General features: G+C 54.0%; 1 protein-coding gene across 3 annotated transcripts; it reads left to right on the top strand.

Annotated features, from left to right (window-relative positions):
* Window positions 1-595: 595 nt before the first annotated feature.
* On the top strand, window positions 596-11,186 carry LOC134422178 (zinc finger protein 282-like). Of its 3 annotated transcripts, none has more exons than XM_063164297.1 (10): window positions 596-951; window positions 1,421-1,550; window positions 1,772-1,873; window positions 2,302-2,397; window positions 2,655-2,774; window positions 6,047-6,160; window positions 7,230-7,322; window positions 7,857-7,970; window positions 8,132-8,242; window positions 9,825-11,186. In XM_063164297.1, exons 1-10 carry the CDS (start codon window positions 634-636, stop codon window positions 10,781-10,783), a joined length of 2,157 nt encoding a protein of 718 aa, XP_063020367.1. In that variant the 5' UTR covers window positions 596-633; the 3' UTR covers window positions 10,784-11,186. The 3 variants fall into 3 exon arrangements, with proteins under 3 accessions (XP_063020367.1, XP_063020219.1, XP_063020304.1); XM_063164149.1 differs by having other exon boundaries at window positions 597-951; window positions 7,854-7,970; XM_063164234.1 differs by having other exon boundaries at window positions 599-951; window positions 2,658-2,774; window positions 7,854-7,970.
* The last annotated feature ends 6,953 nt before the right edge of the window (window positions 11,187-18,139 follow it).

Genomic DNA, 18,139 nt, shown 5'->3' with positions numbered 1-18,139 from the left:
CGGGCAGGGACTGATCCCAGGAATTCTCCCGGCACAGGAGGCAGAACTTCTGCCCTGGGCAGTGCCCAGCCCTGAGCACAGAGCAGAGAGGCTGTGGGATCTCCCTCACCGGGGATATCCCAGACCTGTCAGGTTGTAATCCTGAGCCCTGTGCTCTGGGATGGCCCTGCTGGAGCAGGGAGGTGCCACCAGTGACCCACTGTGGTCCCTTCCATTCAGGAATTCCGGGATTGTGTCCTGCGGGGAAGCGCCGCTGCGGTGGAACCCCGGGAGGGTTTCCTGCCACAGCGATCAGCATCGGCCCCTTGCCGGTGACTGACAGCTGTCAATCACTGCGGGGGCTGCCGGCCGGCGGGGGCCGCTGTGGCGGCGGCGGAAGCGGAGGAGGAAGAGGAAGCGGCGCTTCTTGGCGGCAAGGGAAGGAAAGGCGGCGGCGGGGCAGCGCAGCAGCGGCGGCGGGCGAGGGCCGGTCCGAGCGGAGCGGAGAGCTCCGGCTCCGGTGCGGAGGCCCGGGAAGGAGCGGGCCGGCCCCGGTGTGCGGCGGCCGAGGCGAGGCTCTCCCGGGCCGCCGTGTGCCTTGGGCAGCCCCGGCGGCGCAGCCCGTCCCTGCGCTCCGCCGTTCCCGGTGCGGCGATGGAGCTGGCGGCCGGCAGCACCATCTCGCTGTGGACCGTGGTGGCGGCCGTGCAGGCGCTGGAGCGCAGCGTGGCCGCACACGCGTCCCGACTCTTCAGCCTGGAGCACCGCGCCGGGAACAGCGAGAAGAAGCACCAGGACTGCGAGAAAATGGTCGGGGAGTTCGGGAACCAGCTGGAGAGCAAGTGCGCGGCGCTGGGCACCCTCGTCCAGGAGTACGGGCGGCTCCAGAAGCGCCTGGAGAACATGGAGAACCTGCTGAAGAACAGGAATCTCTGGATCCTGCGGCTGCCCCCCGGGCTGGAGGCCCCCAAGGTATCGGATGGGTCTTTAAGGGGCCTGGGGGGGACAGGGACAGCGCGGAGGTTCCTCTGCTCCTCACCTCAGCTTTCCGCCATGGAAATCATTCCACGATCTCTGCCGAGATTTCTTCTGTCCCCTGTCGTGCCAAGGCACGAAGCAGGAAGTGATTCTCCTGTGTATTGTTAGATTCAGCTGGTTTTCCCTACAAAAGGATGGGCTGTCACGTTTTTACCAACAGCGGGAAGTTCTTCCCCACTTTGAGGTCCCCATTGGGATCAGGCTCCAGGGGGAAGTAAGAATATCGTGGAATACACAGTTCATCTCGCTAAGTTTAGCAAAGCTCCAAAGTGTTACTCTCAGTGTCCAGAGGATGCCCCGAGGCAGGAATTTTCTTTCCCTGACACCTGGTAGCAGGGATAAGTAGGGAGTAGGATTCCCTGTGTTCCAGGAGCTGTGCTGAGTGTCACTTTTGGGATTGCAGGCCCCGGCTGTGGCGTTGGAAAACGATGCCACCGGCTTTTCCACTCAGGAATGGGAGAACCTGGAGGAGTGGCAGAGGGAGCTGTATGGAAAGGTGCTGACAGGGAAGAGAGAAGCCCTGGTCCTGCTGGGTGAGTGTTGCTGTTGCGTCGCTTATCAGCACTTTCTGGTTAGGGAATCTTTCCCAGACGTGGGAAGCAGATTTGTGGGAACACAGTGAGCCCGCTGCCTGTGTTTGAGGACTCTCTGTGCTGCCCAGCCGTGCGTTGTAGCTGCTGGAGCTGGTTTTGGGTGTGTTCCTCCCTGTGGGTACAGCACAGAAACATTCATTCCTTTCTCTGTTCCCTGTCAGACGATGTCATCTCCGAACCTGCCCTCCTGTCCCGGCTCCAGGGAGGAGAAGCGCCCTGCAGTGAGGAGGAGGCACCTCCTGGAGAGATCCCAGCAGAACCAGGTGCAGGCCAGGGATGAATCAAAGCTTTAATCCTGAGGGTGAGGGTCGTGTGGTGCTGTCACCACACAGAGGCTGGCACAAAGTGGTTGTCCTGGTTTGCTCTGAGGGAACTTCTGGATCTCAAAAGGAGCAGGTTCTGGGGAAGTAACAGAGAGTGATAAAAAAGTGTAACAGGTTTGATTTTAAGGATTACAAGGAAGACTTGCGTCATATCCTCACTTCTTGGCTGTGAGGATGGTGAGGCCCTGGCACAGATTGCCCTGTGGCTGCCCCTGGATCCCTGGAAGAGTCCAAGGCCAGGTTGGACAGGGCTTGGAGCAATCTGGAATAAGGGAAGGTGTTCCTGTCCGTGGCAGAGGGTGGGACAGGTTTAACCCAGACCCTCCTGGGGTTCTGTGATCTGATTCCATGATTTCTGGCATTGGCAGAGGCTCTGCTGTTTGAACTCAACGTGAGCAGCTGGGACAGCAGAGAAGCGCAGGAAAACCAGGAGGGAAGAGCAAGGCTGGCTGAACCTGGCCATGGTGAGTGTTGTGGAAGGGCCTGGCCTCGAGGGTGTGGAGAACCCTCTGGAACTGGGGGAACAGGGGGAACCCCTTCCCTGCAGGGCAGAGCAGAGCTCCCAGGAGCAGGAATGGAAGGTGCTGAAGGTTATGTGTAGCAGCAGAGTGGGTGAGTGGGCACAAACTTCTGGAGCAGCAAGGGAGGAGTCCAGTGGGGCTGTGATAACCAGTAAAGGAGTCTCCTCTTTCCCAGTAAAGGAGTTTCCTCTTTTCCTCAGCAGACAGCAGCATTCCAGAGCAGAGCTTTGCTGTCACCGTGAAGCAGGAAGAGGAGGAAGAGCCACATGCAAAGGAGAAGGGAGCCGTGGAGGGTGTGGAGTTCTCTGAGCTTGGTGTGGGTGAGTTGTGAGCGATCCCACAGCGCCCTGTGCTGCTGGGGGCGTGGGAATCCCTGACATTCCTGCTGTGGGACAGTGTGCTGGGATGTGGGGGCTGAGGGGAGGCACTGGGAAACAGAAGGAGCCATGCTGAGGTGGGGAGTGGGCAGGAAGCCTGGGAGAGTTTTATTTTTGGGAAGGTGAAAGAGCTGGGAGAATGAGGAACTGCACGTGAGGATTCTGGCATACCTAGAATGAATCCTTTGGAATACGAGGAATCATTAAGTTGAGAACAATTCAAGGCAGGGAGCTTGTTTCTGTCTATTTGAAAAATGGTGATTAAATTTGCAGCAGTAAAGACTTGATTCTTAATAAAAATAGCATTAAGCCTGTGAAGTTCTAAATGCTTTCTTTCAATCTTTTTTTTTATTTTTCACATAATTTTACCAGCTGTAAATGGTAGTTTGTAGTATTGTACCTTATGGATGGAGAGACAGAAGTTGACCTCAAATCAGAAAAACCCAATGGTGTTCAATTGTTCTTAATTGTTTTTCAATACTGTGGTGGAACCTGAGCAGGAGAATGGTTCTCCATGTGTGTATCCAAGATCCAAACAGGCCTAGTGTAAAAATGTCTAAAAATAGGGTGTAAATAAGCTCACAATACAATTCTCACCCAGATTTGCAGCCAGCAAAACATTTTCAGTGTTGTGGTCGTGATGGGTTTAGTCCAGGGAGAGAAAAAATGTTTCATTTGTTTTAAGTTTGGTTTTTCTTTTTTTTATTTCTTGGTGAATTTCACTTGTGTTTGACGGCAGCTGTTTGTCCTGGAGCATGAGTTCAGGGGGGTTGTTGCCCTCCAGAGTCCCTGTGAGTGCTGTCACAAGAGTGGTAGAATATTGCAATTTATAGAGAAATTGAGACCCAAATATGGAGGGTGGAGAGGAGAGAACTTGAAAATAAACAGAACTAACAAATCAAAACACCTAAATAATAATGACCTCATTATTGTTTAGGTCACACAGAAATCAGTTTCCCATGGAGAAGTTTGTGCTTTCTGGTTCAGCATAAAATTTGGGCTTTCAGTCAAAATGTTCAGTTGTGAAGAGCATTTTTAGCTTGCTCTTATCCAAGAATCCATGGGTTCTGTGGACTGTCAGATGATTTGAATGGAGTTTTTCCCTCCCAAGGAAATCTGTGAAATCAACAGTTCATCTCACATTAAAATGACATGGAAACATCAAACCTCTTGACTCGATGGTGTCATGACAATGGAACTGTTGGGGTTCCTGTTACATTTCATCTCCTGTGGATTTAATTGTTGGAGACAGAAACCAACTTCCAGTCACAATCTGCTCAGTCAGACCTCACTCAGGAACAAATGAGTTTAGAACTCTCCCTAAAATTTTGGTTTAGTACAGAAAGAGGGAAAATTGCATTCTGTGTTTGGGTCCAGTTTGAACTTGGATTAAAACATTTTATACCTTAATTTTAAAAAATATTATTTGTGCCCTAAATTGCAGGATAATATTGAGGCAAAGACTTCCTGCTGGCAGAGGGCTGGGTTAGGTGGGTTATTGGGAAGGAAGTCCTGGCTGAGGGTGGGCAGGCCCTGGCACAGGGTGCCCAGAGAAGCTGCCCCTGGATCCCTGGCAGTGCCCAAGGAAAAGTTGGACAGGGTTTGGAGCAGCCTGGGACAGTGGAAGGTGTCCCTGCCCATGGCAGGGAGTGGCACTGGATGAGCTTTAAGGTCCCACCCAAACCATTCCAGGATTCCATATGAGCAGGAGGTATTCTGGGATAAAGAGGGAAAGTTGTGGCCCTTTGAAGCAGTGGAGGGACATTTGTGATTCCCTTGTGACCAGAATATCCTGAGTTCTGTTTGGGATGATCTCAGAAGCACTTCTGGATTATTCTACAAACAATCTGAGGTGCCCTTTCTGGGCTGTTTCTGTATTGTACATGCTCCGTGTTTCATCACTTTTTGAAGCTGCCTTTGATATCAGAGATGATGCAATATTTTACAGTCAGTCAGTTTCTCTGTTCCAGCCCAGCTCTCCTGAATTTCAGAGACAAATACATGTATTTGTAGCAAATCTCTGAGCTATTTTTGGATTTGTGTTGTTTGAATTGCAAAATAGAGTCCTGAATTCAAGACAAAATGTGAAGTGACAGAGAAAGGGACAGTTCACTGCTGTGAGGAGACCCTGTTCCCTCATGGCTCTGAGAGGATCCTCAATCCTTCATAGCTCTGAGAGGATCCCCAAGCCCCTCACAGCTTGGATGGGACCCTGATATCTCACAGCTCTAAGTGGGCCCCTTACCCCTCATGGCTCTGAGGACCTTGTTCTGTCATGGCTCTGGGTGGAGCCCCGATCCCTCACTGCTCTAAGGAAATTGGCCCTCATGGATCAGAGAGGATCCTGTTCCATCATGGCTCCGGGTGGGATGCCAATCCCTCACTTCTCTGAGCATCCTGTTCCCTCATGACTCCGAGTGGACCCCAATCCATCACGGCTCTGAGGGAGGATTCTGTTCCCTCATGGCTCTGGGTGAACCCCAATCCCTCACAGCTGTGAGGGGGATCCTGTTCCCTCATGGCTGTGAGAGGGATCCTGTTCCCTCATGGCTCTGGGTGAACCTCAATCCCTCATGGCTGTGAGGGGGATCCTGTTCCCTCATGGCTGTGAGAGGGATCCTGTTCCCTCATGGCTCTGGGTGGACCCCGATCCCTCACAGCTTTGAGGGGGACCCTGTTCCCTCATGGCTCCAGGTGGACCCTGTTCCTTCATGGCTCTGGGATGAATCCCAATCCCTCACAGCTCTGAGGATCCTGTTCCCTCATGGCTTTGGATGAATCCTGATCCCTCATGGCTCTGAGCACTCTGTCCCCTCATGGCTCTGGGTGGACCCCAGTCCCTCACAACTCTGAGGGGGGGGATCCTGTTCCCTCATGACTCCGAGTTGACCCAAATCCCTCAAGGCTCTGAGGGGGATCCTGTTCCCTCATGGTTCTGGGCTGAACCCCAATCCCTCACAGCTCTGAGGATCCTGTTCCCTCATGGCTCTGGGTGAACCCTGATCCCTCACAGCTCTGAGGGGGACCCTGTTCCCTCATGGCTCTGGGTAGAACCCCAGTCCCACATGGCTCTGGGTGAACCCTGATCCCTCACGGCTCTGAGGGGGACCCTGTTCCCTCATGGAGTGCTGTGAACAAGGGTGGCCGGGGTCACGGTGGGCAGTGAAGGAGCCCCATGGTGCCTCCAGCCGCCCCTCAGCCGCCATTCCCCGCAGAGCCGGACACCGCTGGACACAAGGCCCAGGCCCCGGCGGAGGGCGGGAACCGGCCAGGGGCCCGGAGGTGCCAGGAGCGGGATGTGAGAGGGAATCCCACAGAGACCGGCTCCGGTGAGTGCTGTCAGGGCAATGGTGGGAGAGGGATGTGGGAGCACCTGCCAGGATCTGGGGACATCTGGGGTGTGGGTGGTGTTTTGGCCTGCAGAAAAGGGGGCTCAGAGGGGACCTTGTGGCTCTGCACAGCTCCTGACAGGAGGGGACAGCTGGGTGTGTTGGCTCTGCTCCAGGGAACAGGGACAGGAGGAGAGGGAACGGCCTCAGGCTGGGCCAGGGGAGGCTCAGGGTGGATATTGGGAAAATTCCTTCCCCAAAAAGTCTGTCCAGCCCTGGCCCAGCTGCCCAGGGCAGTGCTGGAGTCCCCATTGCTGGAGGGATTTAAAATCCCTGTGGATGTGGCACTTGGGGACATGGTCAGGGGTGGCCTTGGCAGTGGTGGGGGAATGGTTGGACTCGGTGACCTTAAAGGGCTTTCCCAACCTCAACAATTTCACAATTCTATGACCAACATCTCCCCAAGGCACTTGCTGTGCTGAGTTTGGTCTTCCAGCTGCTGCTGTCAGGCATTCCATCCCCACCAGCCTTTCCAGGACCTTCCATCACATCCTTCTTCTCTCTCTCCTGGGAAATCCTCCAGTTCCTGGGCCAGGTCTGCACTGTAAGGGTGCAGAGCACCAGCCCATCTGCTTTTCTTTATTTACTCTACAGACTTCTTTTTTCTTTTCTCATTACTTGAATGAATTTCTTTAAGAACTCTGTTCTCATGAGTGTTTCTCTGATGAGTGAGAAGTGGTGTGTGACTGAGAGGGATTGAAAAGAAAACAACAGAACTCTGGCAGCACCAAGAGAGAAACGAAACTCAAGGACAAGAATTCAAGTGGCTCTGGCCTCTCCTGGGGCCATGGAGAACGTGTTTCCACTTGTATGAAAATTCTGTGCATTTCTCAGGTTCAAACATCTGCTGAGGGTTTTGTAACCAACATTTCAGGTCTGTTCAAGAGGCCTTGGTCAGCAGGAACTAGAACTGGAATGTGAGCTAGAACAGAGCAGATCTGCCTGGGCTGGGCTGACAATTGGAATTAATTTTGTATGGTGTTAAAATAACACTGGTTCCTGTTAACAGAGGACAGCATAATCCAGATTAAGCAAGAGGAAGGGTTGTGCACTGCAGATCGGAAGGAGGAGGCTGCAAAAGCTCCTGGAGAGCCCTGCCCAGGTGAGTAACTGCATACCTCAGAGGGAAAATGAAACAGAGGGATTAAATTCCAGGTTGTGTGATTAAATTCTCCACCTCTGCTCATGTATTCCAAATCTTTAAGAAGTTCTGAGCAGACTTGTCAGCAGATCCCCCAGGTGAGGGCTGGTGTTGCCCCATTCCCTTCTCACGGGCATTTTGGAGTTTGTGGCTGCATGGTTGGTTTTTATCCAAGTGTGGCTCTTCCTAAATTCCTTCAGGTTGCTTTTTCCCTCCTCCTTTCCCTTTTGGGGCTTTTTTGGGTAAGGAGGAGCACACAGACTCCTCTGGAAGGCTGCAGAGCCCAGGGCCCTGTTCTTTGCCCCCTCACTTGGAACCTCTTTGTTTTACAAATCAGCTGCTCTGCTTTGCAGATTTTCCTCACTCTTTACAAAGGTAGTGGTGCTGCCTGTTGGCTCCACTAGAATTGTACTTACCAGAGCAGTGTTTCAGCCTTGTGAAATCCTGAGTTTAGGCAGGTATGATACACTTCTCCTGGACTTCTTCCCTCAGCAGAGCGAGGATTTTACGAGCCTGAGGCATCCAGTCAGACCAGGAAGGGCAGCGAGGTGGATGCCAGGGAGCTGCCAGGCACAGAGGGTGAGCACCTCCAGAGAGATCCTGCCACAGGTGAGGATCTGCCAAAAACTCCACTGCAGGAATTGCCCCTTATTGGCTCTTCCTGTCGTGCTTTCCCTGCTGCTTTGTTACCTTTGTGCGTTCCCAAATTGTCCAGGCTTTGTGCCTTCCCCTGGTGTTTCTCAGTTGTGTAAATTCTCCCCAACAAACAGGATTTCAGACTTATGCAAGGGGTGTTTCATCGTGGATTAAACAAGAGGAGCCACCCTGCTCTGAACAACAGGACTTGCAGAAAGAGGAAATCTCTGCAGATCCAAGCACAGGTCAGTAATGGATTTCAGCTGGGATTCTGGGGACAGTAAATCCAGTTTCGAGTATTTTTTAATACTGTATGAAATGTCACAACCTCACAATGTAACCATGAGAGAACTGGGACAAACCTCAGTTTGCTGGTTAATATTTGGTCACGGAAATTTTGGGTTCTGTCAGCTGAAGAGGTTCCTTCCCTCTTGAGCCAGCCAAAAGCTGTCAGAGGCACTGGCTTGGGCTTGTGTAGAGGCAGGCCCAGAGCTGCATGGATCGAGTTTGTGCTGCTTTTATCTGGATAAATACCTGGCTTAGGGCTGGGCCCACAGTGCTGGGCAAGGGAGGGACATCTGCTGGTGGCCAGTGGTGTCCCCAGGGCTGGGGACATGCTGGGGCCACTGTGTTTGATGTCTTTGTCAGCAATGTGGATGAGGGGAGGGATGGCACCCTCACTCCTTTTCATGGCCAGAGTTCCCTGCCCTGAGGACAAGTTTCTCACTTCCCATGCTGTCAGTTCTTCCAGGCATTTCTGGAAATGGTTTGGAGGCTTTGGGGATTTTTGGTGGTCTTGATCCCCCCCCCTGTAATCCATTCCCACTTCCTGACCTCATTCCTGCCTTTGCTCTGTGTTGTGCTTGTCTCCAGGAGCTACAGCAAGGGTGTTTGTCCCAGAAATTGCTGCCCTGTCTGCAAATGGCACCCCCTTCTCCAGCACATCTTGTTCTTTCTCATGGCTCCATGGCCATCCAGTTATCAGTGTTTGGGACACACATTCCTTGATTTTCTGGGAATTGGGAGCTCTGTGGGTCTCACTTTGTACCTCAGTTTATAGGGTTGCAGGAGAGTGGGCTTTAATCAGTGATTTTCCATCCTGGCTGCAATTTGAGTCAGTGACTTTCTTTGAAAGTTCCATAACAAAAATGTTACTCCACTTGGGTTGTTATTCAGGCAAGACAGATAGGTTCTGAGGCTGTTCACCAAAAAACAGGTGCTTGTTAGACAGCACAAGTTCCTGGGAGCAGAGAGTGCTTCTGATAAGCCCAGGAGAGGAGGTTTAGGTTGGATATCAGGAAAAGGTTCTTCCCCAAGGGAATGGTTGGGCACTGAACAGGCTCCCCAAGGAATGGGCACAGCCCCAAGGCTGCCAGAGCTCAGGGAGCATTTGGAAACACTCTCAGGCACGGGGTGGGATTGTTGGGGTGTCCATGCATGGCCAGGGGTTGGGCTCCATCCTTGTGGGTGTCTCCCAGCTCAGGGGATCCCATAGTTCTGTGATTTGCTGAGCCAGCTCAGGGCCCTGCTTGGACCCTGCTCCTGGAGATGCTCAGGAGAGTGTCTGGAGAGCAGCTGGGAACGCTGAGGTGGGACAGTGTCTGCTCTGTTATCTGTCTGAGAGGCTGAATCTGAAACTGCAGCAGTCATTTTTTTATGTAGATTTTTAAAAATACAGTTGAAAAAAGTCCTTCTTAAAATAGAATTTTTGTTTCAGTGGATGCTGGTACTTTGTTCCTCCCTCATTATTAAAGATGTGGCTTTGGGCTGGGAGGGACATTCCTAAGGGGACTCCTGAATTAAAAATCTCTGAAATCTCTGTTTCAGATGAAAGTTTGAAGAGGGACCATCCAGCAAATTCCTTGGAGAGCAAGACCTGTGACTTAGAGGTACCGGGAAGGCCGGGAGAAGTGTTCCCCAAAGATCCCAGCCATGGAGTGACATGGGACAGTCAGTGGAATTCAGAAATGATGGAAACAGCCCCCACAGGGAATGGGAACAGCCTTGGAGGTGATGCTCAGTACGATTTCTTTAGTGCTCAGGAAAAGAGCCTGGAGAAGAGGCCCTGTATGTACAGGTGTGAGAGAAGCTGCCCACAGCAGGACCTGCAGGGAGAAGGGGAGATATTTCCAGGCCCCACATATGAGAGGATGTTCCCTCTGCTGCACCCACACCCAGGAGAGATGGGAGTGGGCCTGGCAGAGAAGGGAATGAACCTTGGAGAGAGGGGAATGAACCTTGGAGAGAAGGGAATGGGCCCTGGAGCTGCTCCCCTGCCCTGTGAGGGGCCAGGATCCCACTCTGAGTGCAGAGAGACTCCCCCAGGCCCGGGCAGGGCCAGCCTGGGCACAGAGGAGGCTGCTGAAAACGAGGAGAGCTTCCCCACGGACACCTCGGGGTCCAGCCCCTGCTGGGAGCCGCCCCTGGCCCGGGGCAGCCCAGCCCAGCAGCAGAGCCAGGCCCGGGGCAAATCCTACATTTGCAGCGACTGCGGGAAAAACTTTGTGTGCCACTCGTGGCTGGTGAGGCACCAGACGAGTCACACCGGAGAGAGGCCCTACAAGTGCTCCAAGTGTGACAAAACCTACAGGAGGAAGGATTACCTGCTGAACCACCAGCGCCGGCACACGGGGGAGAGGCTTTTCCAGTGTCCCCTCTGCAGCAAGAGGTTTGTGCTCAAGAGGAGCCTGCTGAAGCACCAGGAGGGTCACATGCAGGACACCCACGTGCCGCTGGTCAGCTGGCCCTGCGGGAACATCAGGGGCTCCGTGATGCATTCCATATAGGACATCCCCAGGGCAGCACCCCCAGCGCTGTGACACACCCTGACGGCAGGAGGAGGCTGTGCTGCAGCCATCCCGAGCCTCTCCCGGGAAAAGGGAGCTGGCTGGGGGTTGTTTTGTGTTAGACAGCATTCACCAGTGCCTGTGGGTTTGGGGAGGTGCAGTTCGGAGGGACTGCTGGCTGTGTGGGAGAGAAACCACCTTGACATGGAACAATTTGCGATGTGTGTTACAAAGGAGAGTTGTCTGAATAGAGAGAAATGATCCAAAATGTATCCAAAATGTTATCCCAGGAATCCGGAGTCCTTGGGCTGGGCTGGCAACGAGTGAGTTAAAGATATTGATTGTCCACTAACGAGTGCCTGGGCTGGGAACAAGTGAGTTAAAGGTATTGATTGTCCACTAAGGAGTGAAGCCCTGTCAGGAAACACACACTTGGGTGAGGTGCTTTGGGAAAGGAAGTGTTACCCCTGTGGCTGTAGGAGGAAGCCTCTTTCTTCTGTGGCAAACAGAGAGAAGGCTGCAGAGCCAGGGAGGCAGCTCATTCCCACTCACATCCTGGGGCTCCTCGATGCTGAGCCCCAAGGGAGAATTCCTGAAGGCTGAGATCCTTCCTGGGAGTTGTAAGTTGGCCAGGGAGCCTGGAATATGGTTTTAATTCTGCACAGCCTTTAAAAGTTGTCTTGCATTTCTTCTGCCACATCGTTCACAGACTTCTCTGTTTGTTCAGTTTCCCAAATCCTTTGCAAGCAGACCGTGGAGATGCTGCAGAAAGCTGGGAAACACAGAGTTAATGAGCTGCTGTGTCCCAAGCACTGATAACAGGATCTGCTGGGTGGAGGTAGGGGCAGCTCTGCTCCTGCAGCCTCCTCCCCCAGCTCTGCCCCACTCCCAGGAGGAAAGAAACTCTCAAGGTTTGTACATGCCCATGGTCAAAAAGGAACGACAGGTGTCAGAAGGGTCCAGAAAAGCTCACAAAAAGTTCTAGCAGCAAATCCCAGTCTCAGCATGGGAATTGGTATATTTTGCCCTTCTGGTAGAAGAGAAATAAAAAGGTAAAAGAAAAGAGGAAAGAGAGAGGGAGATCAGAGAGACAAAGGGAAGGACATCACCAGTCCTGGCTCCAGCATCATTCCAGCTGTGTTCAGGATCCCAGAGGTGCCCTGTGAGCCCTGGGTCACCCTTTTACAGCCACATTTTCCACACCCTGGGGCTGCTTTTTTCACTTTGATGCAAACAATTCAGCAGACACAGCCCATGAGACTGGATCCTCTTAGAAATGGATCAGGGGGTCTGTGGTGGTTTTGATCCCCCCTGATTGATCAGCCTTTGTTGGGCACTCCCTGCCCTGTGCTGTGCATGCTGTGCTTATCTCCAGGAGCCAGAACGAGGGTTTTTGTCCCAAAAAAGCTGTCCCTGCTCCGTGTGCCCCTCTTTTCCAGCCACATCCCATCCTTCCCCATTCAGTGTCTCACACAACAGTCCTTGGCTGGCTCCACAGCTGAGACACAGCCCTTTATCTCCTGGCCTTCTACAGAATCCAGAATGATAAACCTGGGCCTGGAAAATGACCAGCCTGGGGCTCTACTTGCTTCAGCAAAATGCAGGCAAAGAGAATTATTTGAGAATTTAGGTAGGGAAAAGCGTGGTAGAGAGAAATTATAGCCCAGAGAGGAAATGAAAGGGAGGGAAAGAGCTGAATTATTGCTGTCAGTGAAAACTGAGCAACTGCAGAAAGAGTTAAGGAAGAAAAGGAGGAAGACAAGCCCAAAACTGGAAATATCAGAGGGGCTGAAAATTTCAGAGGGTCCCCCTCCGCAGCCATGTCCTCTTCCAATTTGTCCCTTGTTACCCAGGTTTGGGACACAGCAGCACTTTAACTCCTTGGTGCCCGGGATGGTGCACCCCAGGGCACTGCCCACACGGTGTTGGGACACACAGCTCCTACTGGGACCAGCTCAGCTCCAGAAATTCCCATTCCTGCCACATCAGGAATTTGCCATCGTGGTACTTTAATTTTGAATCAAGGAGGGCAGGTGCTGCGTGGAGTCAGTGCCCTATAGCCTCTGGAATTCGTTTGGGGTTAAGGTTGGCAGATTGCTGCTTCTCACCCAGGAGCCATAAATTACCCTGAGTTTGGCACAGGGGGATTTGCTCCAGGGATTTTAACTCTTTGCCCTCCGGGTCCTACACCAGCATGCTGCTGTGTTAATGCTGGAAATTGTGCTCCCGTGTCTATTAAAAAATTTTATTAATTGTTGACAAGAACCAGCTGGAATGCGAATATCCAGGCCATTATTCTGGCTGCATGGATAAGATTCCCCTAGCTGGATGTGTGGCTATTAAGGAAATTTCCCTGCATGCCCATCCAGGAGCCACTGTGGAGCCACAGCTGAGCGTTACCTGAGCTGGGACCGGCTCCTGTGAGCCCATGGGTGCGTGCTTGATCTCACCCAGCTTTCCTTACCGTCTCCATCCCAGATTTCCCATTGCAGAGCCTCGGCCAGCTGGACCCTCGCAATAATTTAACCTTGATTACAACGGCAGGGGAACGGCTCAAGGTGGTGCCTCCATGCTGGGACCCAAACAAAGGAATCCCACCCCCTCTCCGGGCTTTTCTCACCTCACCCCCTAAACAAAATGCGGGATGAGCGGCTCCTGCTGTGTCCCTCGCTGTGCCCTTTGTTATGCAAAGCTCGGGCAGTTCCCAGCCTGACTCCGGATTGTTTCCCTCCCCAGGGCCCGGGATGCTCTTGCAAATGAACCTGGCTCTGATGGAGCTCTGAAATGGCTTTTCATCAGCCATTTCCCGACTCCAGGAGGTTCGGGGGGTGCTGGAGGAGGTAAGGAATGGCCTCACCTCGGTTCTCGGCATCACCCCGAGTTCCCATCCCGTTCTAATCTGAGCACTTGTAGCAGCTAAGGCTCCAAGGAGTTAAAGCTGTGCCCTAAACACTGATAAGGAGCGGGGTAGAACGGGATGTGGTTGGAGAGGAGGGCACGGCGCATGGGCCGGTGCTGTTCAGCTCCCCCTGGGGACGCGGAGACGCGACAAACGCGGGACAAGGCCAGCGGGGAAGCGAGCAGGGAGATCTGCAGGGGAGCATCGAGATCACCACGGCCCCTCAAAGCCCCCGACCCAATTCCAGAGCGGTCCAGCAGCGGATTGCGCACACTCCCTCATTTGCATGGGAAGGGGGAAACCTGATGCCGGGGCGGGGAAAATTTACCCATAAGAAGGTGTCCCCACAGCACCCTCGGGACCCTGCACACCCTGGACACCCTGGACACCCGGGTCGGCGCTGGAGCCAGGACTGGTGACGTTCCCTCATCTCTCCCCTCGCCCCTCCTTCCTTTTTCATTTACTAATAGAAGATCAGGTGCTAACTCATGGCAATTTCCATGCCAAGTCGATCATTTACTAATCAAACTTGGTCGCTCTTTCGGGACCCTCTGTCATTCCTTTTGGACCCGGGGCATCTCCACGCCTGAGGAATTTCCCTCGCCTTGGAGCGGGACGCGGCACTGCTCATTAAACATCCTCCTTCCGAGCCCTTCTGCTCGTGTTCAGGTTGTGTCGTGGCCTTGTAAGGACACGATTTATTAATAAGATTCTAGATTTGTCACCTGCACCGTGGGGGAAAATAGAGAAACAGAGTCAGGGAAGAGCCTGTTTGTGGTCAGAGCTCCTTTAACTTTAAGGAAACTTCCTTCAAGGAGCTTTTTTGCGTGCGTATTTGTGCTTGAGTTTTGTCCGGATGTTTGATTCGTTGGCTGGAAATTTCAGGGGTTTTAATTAAAATTGTCAAGTGCCACGGGTCGTTCTGCAGCGGGAGGGGAAGGGAGGAGCGAGGCTGAAGCCAGAGGAGGAACTGACCGGCTGCCACTCCACAAATCCCAGGTTTCGAGGCATCTTTGCATTGGGATGAAACGGGCGGAGAGGCGGGCCCGGGACCGGCGTCCGCCTGCGATCCGAGCGGGGGAGAGTCCCTCTGCTGCCCTGGCCCGGGACCGCGTTACGAGATGGCGAATCCCGCGTCCCACCGGTGCTCGGTGAGGAGTGCCGGGGCTCCTCTCCCGACCCGCGGCCGGTGCTCGGTGAGGAGTGCCAGGGCTCCGCTCCCGACCCACGGCCGGTGCTCGGTGAGGAGTGCCAGGGCTCCGCTCCCGACCCACGGCCGGTGCTCGGTGAGGAGTCCCGGGGCTCCGCTCCCGACCCACGGCCGGTGCTCGGTGAGGAGTGCCGGGGCTCCGCTCCCGACCCGCGGCCGGTGCTCGGTGAGGAGTCCCGGGGCTCCGCTGCTTACCCGCGGCCGGTGCTCGGCGGAGGCTCCCGCGGTTTCCGCCGCGCTGCCGTTGCCGTGACAACGGGCGGACGCCGTCCCAATCTCCGCCTCCCTTCCCGTCTCGTCCAATCAGCGCCATGCTGTCCCCCACGCGCTGACCAATGGGGATGAGCGTCCCTCCCGCCCTCTCCTCGTGGCGGCCACAGCGCGCCGGGGGCTGGACGGAACCGCGGGCCAATGGCGTGAGGGAAATGGTCAGTGCTGAGCTCCGATTGGCTGCTGCTGCCGGGCGCCTCCTGTGATTGGCTGCTGCGGCTCGGCGCGGCTGAGGGGAGGAAGATGGCGGCGCGGGGGTCCCGCGGCGCTCCCCGGGTGCGGAGTCGTGTCCGGCCTCGCCCTGCGGCGCCTTCCCGAGGGCCCCGGGCCCCCGATGGCAGCGCCGCTACCCGCTCCCCCACGGCTGTGGGACGGCGAGAGAGGCACAGACAGCCCGGGCATGTGCAGGCGGTGAAAGCCGGGCTGGCCTGGAGCGGTGTTAAAAGGGACCTGGAAGTTCATCCGGTGCCATGAGCGGGGACACCTTCCACTGTCCGAGATTGCTCCAAGCCCCGTCCAGCCTGGCTTGGACACTGCCAGGGAACATCCACAGCTCTCTGGACAGCCTGTGTCAGGCCCTCCCCACCCTCACAGCCAGGAGCTCCTTCCCAATATCCCACCTCTCCTTCAGCTAAAGCCATTCCCTGTGTCCTGTCCCTCCATCCCTTGTCCCCAGTCCCTCTCCAGCTCTCCTGGAGCCCCTTCAGGCCCTGCCAGGGGCTCTGAGCTCTCCCTTCTCCTCTCCAGATGAACATTCCCAGCTCTCCCAGCCTGGCTCCAGCCCTGCAGCAGCTCCGTGGCCCCTTCTGGCCTCACCCCAAAGTGTCCCTGTCCTCCCCGTGCTGGGGACCTGGGGACACCTGGGCCCCAAGGAGCTGATGGGCTGCTGTGTCCCACAGTCCCGTAAGCAGCAGTTTAAAAAGGATGTGGTTGGAGAAATGAGGAACACGGAGGTGGGGCTGCACCTCCAGGGGCCGCTTCCCTTCTGCTCCAGGGAGATAAGGGCAGAGGGAAAAGGAATGGGGTCGGGAAAGGGGCGCAGAGTGTCAGCCGGAGACTGGTCCAGGAGAGGTGATCAAGAGCCCCAAAGGCCCTTTCCAGAAAGCTCTGGGAGAAGGGACTGTGCATCCTCGCTCATTTACATATAAAAGGAGAAACCTAATTCCAGGGCGGGGAAAATTTACCTGTGAGAATGTGCCCTCGGGACAGGATTAGTGCTGGAGCCGGGATTGGTGATTTCCTTCCCTCTGTCATCTGATCTCCCTCTTTTCTTTTATTCTTTTATTTCTCTCATTACATTCTCTCAGAAGATAAGGGCAGAAGTACCAATCTCCACGCTGAGTGTTTAATTTAATAATCAGGCTCTGTGAGCTTTTTTTGGACCTTCTGATCCTTGATTCTTTTTAACCCTGGGCATCCTCAAACCTTGGGATCCCCTCTTCTTCGGAGCAGGGTGCAGCACCATCCCTGGATGGTTTATCCCCTTTTTCAGTGTTCCTGTCCAAAGATCTCCTCCCTGATTGACACCCCTGAGACTCTCCTCTGATATGATGGGAGAGCTCTTGGTACACCCCAAACTTTCAGTTTTTGGGAATTATTTGTCTCTCAGCCCTGTGCTGTGTGTGCTGGATGACCTTTGGAGCTCGGTGTCTCTTGTGGATACACAAATGAACAAAACTCACTGTGAAATCACAAATAAACTAAGCTCACTCTGTGTGCATACCACAAGGGTTAATTAAATGTAAACCTGCATATTCAGTGGGCATTAAGCTGATCTTAAAGCTTTTTTTCCTTCTCAGATCGTCGATTTGAAGCAGTTGGGACAGACCTGGCTCCTCTCCGTGGGGAGCTCCTGTGGGAAGTTCAGCCCCGCCTTTCACTCGGCCACCTCAGCTCCTCTTTGCCAAAACCATGGGGTTTTCAGAGAAATGTAGACCTCTTTGGGACTGAGGTTGATGAAACTCCCTGAGCTTTCTCCCTGCTGTGTTTTTGGGGTGTTTTTCGGGGTGTTCCCCCACTCCTGGCCCCTGAGGATGGGTTACTGCGCGGCCCTGAACTGCCGCAACGGCACCAGCGGCGCCTACAAGAACAGCTCGGTCAGTTTTTACGCCTTCCCCCTCCAAAACCAAGCCCTGCTGAGGCAGTGGCTCCAGAACATGGGGAGGGACATGGAGACCCCCTCCAAGTACCACTGCCTGTGCTCGGAGCACTTCGAGGAGAGCTCCTTCGAGGCGCACCCCGTGAAACCCCGCAAGCGGCGGCGCCTGCTGAAGGAGGCCGTGCCCAGCAAGTTCATCCTGGCCCTGGATGGCACCTGGCTCGTGGGCACCCCCCAGGCTGGCCCTGGCGACGCGATGAGCAGCAAAACCCGAAAAAGGATCCGGATTTCTGAGCCCTGTGGGGTAATCGAGGGGCTGGGTGGTGGGAATGAATTCAGTTAAAGGGAGATCTGTGTGTAAAGCCTTGGAAGCAGCTTGCAAAAATATCCCTCGGAGGGTTTAATTAGTAATAATAATATTGTTGTTCCCTAATAATAAGCTTTCATGACCAGGGAGGAGCTTTTCCAGCCAGTCTGACAGATCAAGGCACAGCCTCAGGGTTTATTTAAAACACTGAATTATTTTATTTTTCATTGAAGGAAGAACCACATTCCCTGAGGGGGCTGGGTGTGGATGCTGACCGCAGATATCTGGTTTTATGACTAATTTCTGACCCAGTTATTGGAGCAAATCATTGTTCTGGCTGAGTCACATCACTTTAAAGCCTTTTCTCTCATTCTGGATTAACAGTAGAAGGTTCTTATGTAAAATCCTTCATTAATATGCTGCTTACACATAGCACAGACATCGCTGGGAGCAGCTGGGAGGTTCCAACGTGTTTAAACTGTTGGGATGAGAGGGTTTTCAGGGATTCTCAGCTCCCCTGACTGTGGAGCGTTTCGCTTTTTAGGTCCCTGCGATGCTTCCTCAGTGGCCAC

Source organism: Melospiza melodia, chromosome 1, assembly GCF_035770615.1.
Source record: "Melospiza melodia melodia isolate bMelMel2 chromosome 1, bMelMel2.pri, whole genome shotgun sequence".
NCBI lineage: Eukaryota > Metazoa > Chordata > Aves > Passeriformes > Passerellidae > Melospiza > Melospiza melodia.
The sequence above is the reverse complement of the archived record's forward strand: the minus strand, read 5'-3'. Positions and strand labels throughout refer to the sequence as shown.